This window comes from Brassica oleracea, unplaced genomic scaffold, assembly GCF_000695525.1.
Source record: "Brassica oleracea var. oleracea cultivar TO1000 unplaced genomic scaffold, BOL UnpScaffold00534, whole genome shotgun sequence".
In the NCBI taxonomy this organism is placed as follows: Eukaryota; Viridiplantae; Streptophyta; class Magnoliopsida; order Brassicales; family Brassicaceae; genus Brassica; species Brassica oleracea.
The window spans coordinates 68,272-76,656 of NW_013617419.1; the positions used below are offsets into that span (position 1 = coordinate 68,272).

At 33.5% G+C, this 8,385-nt stretch overlaps 1 protein-coding gene across 1 annotated transcript; it reads right to left on the reverse strand.

Moving 5' to 3' along the window:
- Nucleotides 1-5,836: 5,836 nt before the first annotated feature.
- Nucleotides 5,837-8,114, reverse strand: LOC106319649 (polyadenylate-binding protein-interacting protein 8). Its single transcript, XM_013758031.1, has 10 exons — nt 7,573-8,114; nt 7,299-7,412; nt 7,168-7,212; nt 7,013-7,085; nt 6,814-6,926; nt 6,678-6,737; nt 6,546-6,593; nt 6,401-6,469; nt 6,208-6,269; nt 5,837-6,136 (listed from the first exon to the last, which is right to left on the reverse strand). The coding sequence occupies exons 1-10, from the start codon at nt 7,852-7,854 to the stop codon at nt 6,076-6,078; spliced, it is 927 nt and encodes a 308-aa protein (XP_013613485.1). The 5' UTR covers nt 7,855-8,114; the 3' UTR covers nt 5,837-6,075.
- Between the last annotated feature and the right edge of the window lie 271 nt (nt 8,115-8,385).

Sequence of the window (8,385 nt, forward strand, 5' to 3'; positions counted from 1 at the left end):
GGAAGAAAATGGTGTAGAAAAGGTGGCGGTGGACTACTTCGAAGATTTGTTTACTACTACTTCTCCTTCAGACTTTGACAATTTTCTAGAGGAAATAATTACGTCTATTACTCCACAGATGAATAATGGGCTGCTGAGGCCAGCAACGGAGGAGGAGGTTCGTCAGGCTTTGTTCCTGATGCATCCGGTAAAAAGCCCCAGGACCGGATGGAATGACGGCACTTTTTTTCCAACATGCATGGTATATCATCAAAAATGATTTGGTTGCGATGGTGAATAATTTTTTGATCGCATGAGACATGGATTCAAGGCTAAATATTACCAATATCTGTATGATCCCAGAAAGGCCTACAAGGATGTCTGAGTTGAGGCCAATTAGCTTGTGCAATGTAGGGTACAAGATTATTTCGAAGGTTTTATGTCAGCGGTTGAAATTATGCCTCCCACGGTTAATATCGGAGACACAATCAGCATTTGTACCAGGAAGGTTGATTTCAGATAATATTCTTATTGCTCAGGAAATGTTTCATGGACTGCGGACTAATAAGGCTTGCCAAAGTAAATATATGGCGATCAAGATGGATATGAGCAAATCGTATGATTGGGTGGAGTGGGGTTTTATTCAAGCGCTACTTCTCAGGATGGGTTTTGATCCGCATTGGGTTAAATTAATTATGGAATGTATATCATCGGTTCAATATCATGTTTTGCTAAATGGGCAGCCCCGTAGACATATAGTTCCTCAAAGAGGTTTACGGCAGGGGGATCTCTTATCCCCTTATCTATTTATTATGTGTACTGAGTCTTTGATTGCTAATATTAAGAAGGCTGAAAGAGGAAATCATTTCACGGGAATGAAAGTGGCAAGAGCTTGTCCTTCAATCTCTCATCTGTTGTTCGCAGATGATAGTCTCTTTTTCTGTAAGGCACAGAAGGAAGAATGTCATACTATTCTTAGGATTCTGAAGGAATATGAGGTGGTCTTGGGCCAATTGATTAATTTTCAGAAATCCTCGATTCAATTTGGACATAAGATTGAGGAGTCCACTAGACAGGAATTGAGAGAAATCCTATGGATATTTAGGAGGGATGAGATCATATATGGGTCTGCCGGAGAGTCATGGGGGATCCAAGATACATGTTTTTGGTTTTGTCCAGGACCGTTTGAATAATATGGTGAATGAATGGACGTTTAAGTTTTTTCCAAAGGTGGAAAGGAAGTTATCATTAAATCAGTAGTCACGGCTTTGCCTAACCATGTGATGTCTGTTTATCGGCTACCAAAAGCAACGGTGAAAAAATTGACGAGTGTGGTATCAAAATTTTGGTGGAGCCCATGGAGAAATACAAGGGGTATGCACTGGAAGTCATGAGACAAAGTATGTACAAACAAGGACGAAGGAGGTCTAGGCTTTAAGGACATAACAGATTTCAATACGGTTATGCTTGGAAAGAAATTGTGGAGGCTGATAGAGAAGCCTTCAACTCTTTTTGCTAGAGTTTTTAAAGGACGGTACTATAGGAATGCCTCACCCCTAGAACTGATTCGTTCATACTCTCCGCCGTACGGTTGGAGGAGTATTGTATCTGCTAGATCTCTGGTTAGCAAAGGACTAATCAAAATGGTGGGAACGGGGTCCTCTATCTCTGTATGTAGTGATCCATGGCATCCCAACCACTCGCCCGAGACCAGCAAACAAAAATCAACATGACACTTATCAGGACCTCACAGTGGACTCTTTGATAGATCCAATTTCACGAACTTGGAAGTCGCAAGTAATCCGGGATTTGGTGGATCCCCAGGACGCTCAAATTATTGAAAGTATTCCTTTGAGTAAGACTCAATTGGTGGATAGGAATGGATGGCATTTCACAAATAATGAAAAATATTCGGTTAAAACAGGATATCAACTAGAACGGGTCTATCCGGACAAGGCAAAACCACAAGCTTGTTATGGTCCCACAGTGGATACTCTAAAAGCTTTCTGTTTGGAGGTGAGATGTCCTCCAAAGCTTAAGCATTTTTTATGGCAAATGGTATCAGGATGTATAGCTGTTAAGAAGAATCTGCAAGCAAGAGGATTGAATGGAGATATTTGTTGTATTAGATGTGGAGCTGGGGAGGAATCAATAAACCATGTGTATTTTGAGTGCCCTCCTGCGCGTCAAGTTTGGGCTTTGTCAAAGATACCGTCTAACCCAGTCTAATTTCCCACAAGTTCACTATTTACAAATATGGATCATCTTTTATGGACGGTACTCCCGAAGATGGAAGATCATCATTTTGCGTGGATACTATGGTATATTTGGAAAGGAAGGAATAACAAGGTCTTTAGTAATTTGGATATTGACTCAAAAGATACACTTACGCTTGCAGAAACTGAATCAACACTTTGGGCTGAGGCCCAGGTGATTGAGACTAAGCAAGCTCCACCAAAGAATGAGGTTTTGAATCGGCAACCGAGGGTTGGTCGTTGGTGTTTTATAGATGGTTCCTGGAAAGATAAAGAACCTTATTCAGGTCAAGTATGGTATAGCATACTCGAGGGCTTTCAGGGATTGATGGGTGCAAGGAATACTAGGGCATGTCTTTCACCTCTTCATGCAGAGATGGAAGCTTTGATATGGGCAATGGAATGTATGAGGAATTTACATCAGTTTCAGGTTACTTTTGCTACGGATTGTTCTCAATTGGTGAAGATGGTTTCGGAACCAGAGGAATGTCTGGCGTTTGAGAGTTACCTGCACGACATAAAGCTACTGAAAACACGTTTTACTAGATCAACGATCATTCATGTACCCCGGACGGAAAATCAAAAGGCGGATAGTCTAGCACGATGTGCCAGAAAACAATCGTCTTTCGTCATTCACATGGATGCGGAGTTACCGGTTTGGTTCGCAGAGTATATATGAGTCTGTTTGTTGATGACAAAAAAAAAAATATGTTGATGTTTTTTGGAAAATATATTAGAAAATAAAGCGATGATCAATAGGAAGTTACATGCATAAGTAACTCATACATTTTTGGAAGCTCATGAACACATATCAATATTTACAATAATTAAAATATTTTACAAATTCTAAATAACTTTATGCCTTTGATTTATTGATTGGAAACTGGAATTTATTTTAAATAATCTTAAAAATGAAAATTCAGATTTGCTTTGGTATTTTAATTATTATTCTATTAAGTTCCACAAACATAAAAACATAAAATTTAAAAGAAAATTTAATATTAAGAAAAATTACCTTGATAATGATAAAATATAATATATCTACTTCATTGAACTATTTGTAACTATTTGATCGAACGATGTTTATTTTTAAAATTTATTTTTAGTTTTTTTAATATCTCTTAAAAATAAACAGTAAAGAAAATTGTGATTGTATTTGAAAATAATATTATATAAGTAAAATATTATTGATATTTTTCTGTAATTAAAATATATTATAGTCAACTAAATATATGAAAAATAAATAAAACATTTCAATAATACTAATTATAAACTATTTTACGTCAATAAAACATATATTTGTTTATGTTACTTAATTATTTTATGTAATCATCTAAGAAAATAGATAGATATATAAAAATATTTCTATTATTTTGAATTTTTTTGTATTGTTTAAAAAAATTTTAAGAGAAATAATATTTCTTTTTATAACATCAAGATTATTATTGTAAATTATTTTTAATGAAATCACATTACATACAAATTTATAATTTTCATCTAAGAAAAAAAAATATATATATATATAAAAGGGGAAATTTTATGTTTACCACTTTCATACTACCACTTTTCATCTTTACCTTCACTAAAGGGACATTTTCAAAAATACATTATTCACCAAGTGGTAAAAAGCTCTTATGCTGTTGTTCTATATATATATAATAAATAAATATTCAAATAAATAAAATATCTAAAAAAATTTAAAATAATTTTTTAAATTTTTTTCGAATTATATTATTTCGAAATTCAAACCCTAAACCCTAAAACTCAACTCTAAACCCTAAACCATCAATCTTAAACCCTATATTTCTTTTTGAAATAAGAACCCTAAACCCTAAACCCTAAACCATCAATCCTAAACCTTATTTTTTTTTCAATACAAACTCCAAACCCTGAAATATCAACTCTAAACCCTAAACCCCGAAACAGCAACTCTAAACCCTAAACCCTAAACCTTTAAATCTAAACCCTAAAACATTAACTCTAAACCCTAAAACATTAACTCTAAACCCTAAACCCTAAACTTCAACTCTAAACCCTAAACTATCAACACTAAACCTTAAACCCTAAAAAGTAAACTCTAAACCTTAAACCCTAAAAAATTAACCCTAAACCCTGAAATATCAACTCTAAACCCTAAACCCTAAAGCTTCAACTCTAAATCCTAAACTCTAAACCCTAAACTCCAAACCCTAAAACCCTAGAGTTGATGTTTTAGGGTTTAGATTTGAAGGTTTAGGGTTTTAGGGTTTGGGGTTCGAATTTCAGAAAAATATTGGGTTTAGTGTTTATGATTTACGTTAATGGTTTAGATTTGAAGGTTTAGGGTTTAGGGTTTAGAGTTGATGATTCAGGGTTTAGGTTTAGAGTTTATGTTTCAAGGTTTAGGGTTTAGAGTTGATGATTTAGGGTTTAAAGTTGATGTTTTAAGTTTAGAATTAGGGTTTAGGGTTTACGTTTAGAGTTTAGAGGTTATATTTGAAGGTTTAGGGTTTAGGGTTTAGAGTTTAGAGTTGATGTTTCGGGGTTTAGGGTTTAGAGTTGATGTTTCGGGGTTTAGGGTTTAGAGTTGATGTTTCATGGTTTAGGGTTTACAGTTGATGATTTATGGTTTAAAGTTGATGTTTTAAGTTTAGATCGGTTAACCATATTTTTTTTTGTCGAAGTTAATCAAAGAGTTATAAATGTCTTTTCCATTCATTAAAGATGAGGATAAAAGTGGTTAGTGTAAACATGAAAAGTGGTACTTTAAAAATGGTATTTTGGGGAATTTCTCTATAAAGAAAGTATTTTATTACTTCAAAAGTATATTTTATGTTATTTAAAAATATTTTTAAATGTAATATTACTATTTTGCGAACTTTTCTTTTTTTATTAAATCATATTATACATACATATATTTTCGTTTTTCAATTCGTTTTTTTTAACTTTATAAAAAAATTCTTTTTTATTATATGTATATGTTTTTTGGAAAATTTTAAAAAGGAAACTAAATAAAAAATAAATAATACTATTTTAAATGTAATATTTTTAATTCATTAAGGGTATAAGTGTAATCAACCATCATGAAAATTTACGTAAGAGCGACACATAGGAAACTTCTCAAATAATATTATAGAGATATATACATAATATATAGTATATACAACAATTTTACTATACATTATCATAAAATTTTAATCCATAAAAATAGTATAAACAACAATTTTATTGTATATTATCATAAAATTTTGATCCATAAAAAAAAATGCATTTGTGCGGATATACGGATCATATTCTAAAAATATAGATCATACAACTGATGGTTTATATGATAAAATAAAATTACTCAATATAAACTATAAAATTATTGTGTTTAGAAATATCATATTAAATAATTATTTGAACGGGTAAATTTTAAAATATATATTATAACTAATACAAATAAAAATTTATTTATAAAATAGAAAAACAAACATCCCCGCGGACGCGCAAGTTACGATCTAGTCCATATACTAATTCTCATAGTTTACAATAAAATAGTAAATCAGTGTTCAAAGAAGCTTGGCTCAGAATCAACTCCAAAGAGATCATGAAACTTTTTTCCGGATAAAGATTACAAAACGAAAACGAAAAAAATTCCATTTGAGAAAGATAGTGTAAACTCAAATGAGTCTCAGAACAAGAACCCCAAGTTTAAGAAGCATGTTCATCGTTGTTTTCGTTTCCAGATACAATAGAACTGGAGATATAACTCCGCTCTAGAGAAAGTAAAAGATAAAAGAAAAAATTACTAAAGGAAAAAAAAACGAAATGTTGCACCACTCTTCTGCACCAACAAAGCCACTCGGGTTCTGTTTCTCTCCTAGTTTGTGGATGGTGATCGGCTGAATCTTCGTCTCACTGGTGTCTTTGAAGGGCTTACCCTGAAGGAACATGTCAAATTTTGAAAGTCAATAAAAGGTTTATTACATATATTCAGTAAAAAATATGTTACCTTATCGGTTGAGATCCTAAGACTACTCCACTGCAGTTGAGCGCCCCAACTGCACTCTCTGCCTATATTTCATCCCCAAAGCAAACAAAAACAAATTCAGTATAACTACGAATCATAAGCCTTTACTTGTAAAACACTAATGAAACAAGACACAAAAGAAGTGTGGTTTTCAACAGAATCTGAGGGAGCTTACCATGGCAAATTCTACAAAAGCTATGCGAGTATAATGCAACTGGTCACCAAGAAGCCTTATGCGAGTTACCTGTATAACAGAACAAGTGTTATTATCATTGAGAGAGAAAGAACATGTAGTAGTAGTTTCCGGGTTCTAGACTAACCTCACCGCAGGCAGACTCAAAGAAGATTTTGACATCATCTTCAGTGGCCTGCAAGTTTAAAACAAGTAATCTTAAAACCAAGAACTTATACACAAAATGAAAGATAGACATTAACTGGGACAAAGTGTTTACATTCTTGTCAACATTAGTGCAGTAGATGGTTCTTGAACACATCTCCCTCTCATCTTCTGACTGAATACAAACACAAATAGCCATAAAAGTTTCAGTTTTGAAAACTAGAACTGTAAAATCTACTTCGTTTTATTACCCTGGGGAGAAATGTGGGATTGACTGGAAGAATAGCAGTTTTAGAAGGCAAGACCCTAACTGGGTAATAACCAATCATTGTTCCACCTACACTTAAAGCAGCCCTTGCACCATCTGTTTGAAAACAGAAAAAAACTTCCTAACTAATGTAAAATCAAAACCTGAAGTTTGTGATAAAGAATCAGACAGCTTTAACATACGGTCATCAGAGAACTCAACAAAGGCAAAGCGAAGAACTGAATGTGGATCTCCACAGATTCTACAATCAACAACCTTTAGAAAAATAATGCAGTGTTACTTAACCACATACAAAAGAAAAGGATGACAACAATAAAGCTTGTGGATTTCAACTTACTTGTCCATAGCTGCTGAACAAGCCAGCTAAGACTTCCTCAGTCACCTAATCAGAAAGAAGAATATAAAAAATAGAATTTTTTTTTTTTGTTTGTGAAAACCTGAAGAGAGAGACTTACTAAAGTAACTTACACTTTGATCAATGTCAGAGACATATACTGTTCTTCTGATACTATCCTCTCTTTGAGCCTTGGAAGCTCTTCCAGTTAGCCTCACTTTCCTCCCTTGGTTATAATTGTTTCCTCTCTGTAATCCACAAAACCAAACATCAATGAAACTCCAAGCTAGAGACTTTCTAACATAAGAACACAACTAACGTCACTTTAAAAAGACAATCAATCAAATTCATTTAAAGGATAAAGAATCAAACTTTTTCAAGATCAAACAGAAAAAAAAAGTTTGTTACCCTCCGGAAATTGCCATCCTTTTTGTTGTCCTCATCACCAGACTGCTTCTTCTTAGCGGTCGCAAAATCGTCACAAGACAGAGACTGATTGCTCTTCTTCTTCTTGTAAGAAGGGACAAACTCCTTAGCTTCAGGATTCAGCGCAAGCTTCTTCATTTGATCAACATCCGGTTCGGATTTGGGTTTGAGGCCCGATTCCGGTTCCGGTTTAGAATCCGTCACCAGGCTCTTCTCAGTTCCGTCAGTGACGATAGAATCAACATCAGTGTGAACCTCAGCCATTATTAAATCAACAATGAAATATCACAATTCACCCCCAAAAAAAAAAAAAACAGAAGATGGACGAAATCAAAAGCTTCCAACTTTTTATTCTCTCTTGATTTTTTTCAAAAAAAAAATGCAGAATTTCAGATGATAAATTATCCCAAATTTTTTTTGTTTAAAATCAAGAAATGAGAATGTTAATGAAGATCCATTTCAGAATTGTAAGCCAAGCAGATGATAATGCTTGATCGTAGATATATAATATTTGGAATCTAATGTTCCATGAGAGAGAGAGGATGGAGAAGAAGACGAAGGAATGATGGGTTTTGGTCTTAGTTTTGGCCTTTTTCTTTCTCAAATGGACGCTAGCTCTCTCTCTTTCTCTCACAAGAGTGCTTCCCTTTCTTTTCCGGAGAACAATTTTATTTATTTATTATTTTTTATATAATAAAATTTAAATAACAGGAATTGTAATTTTTTTTTTATTCGTTGGCTAGGACTTTGGATAACTACAGATATATCCCACTAATTTATTGTTACTCCACAAGT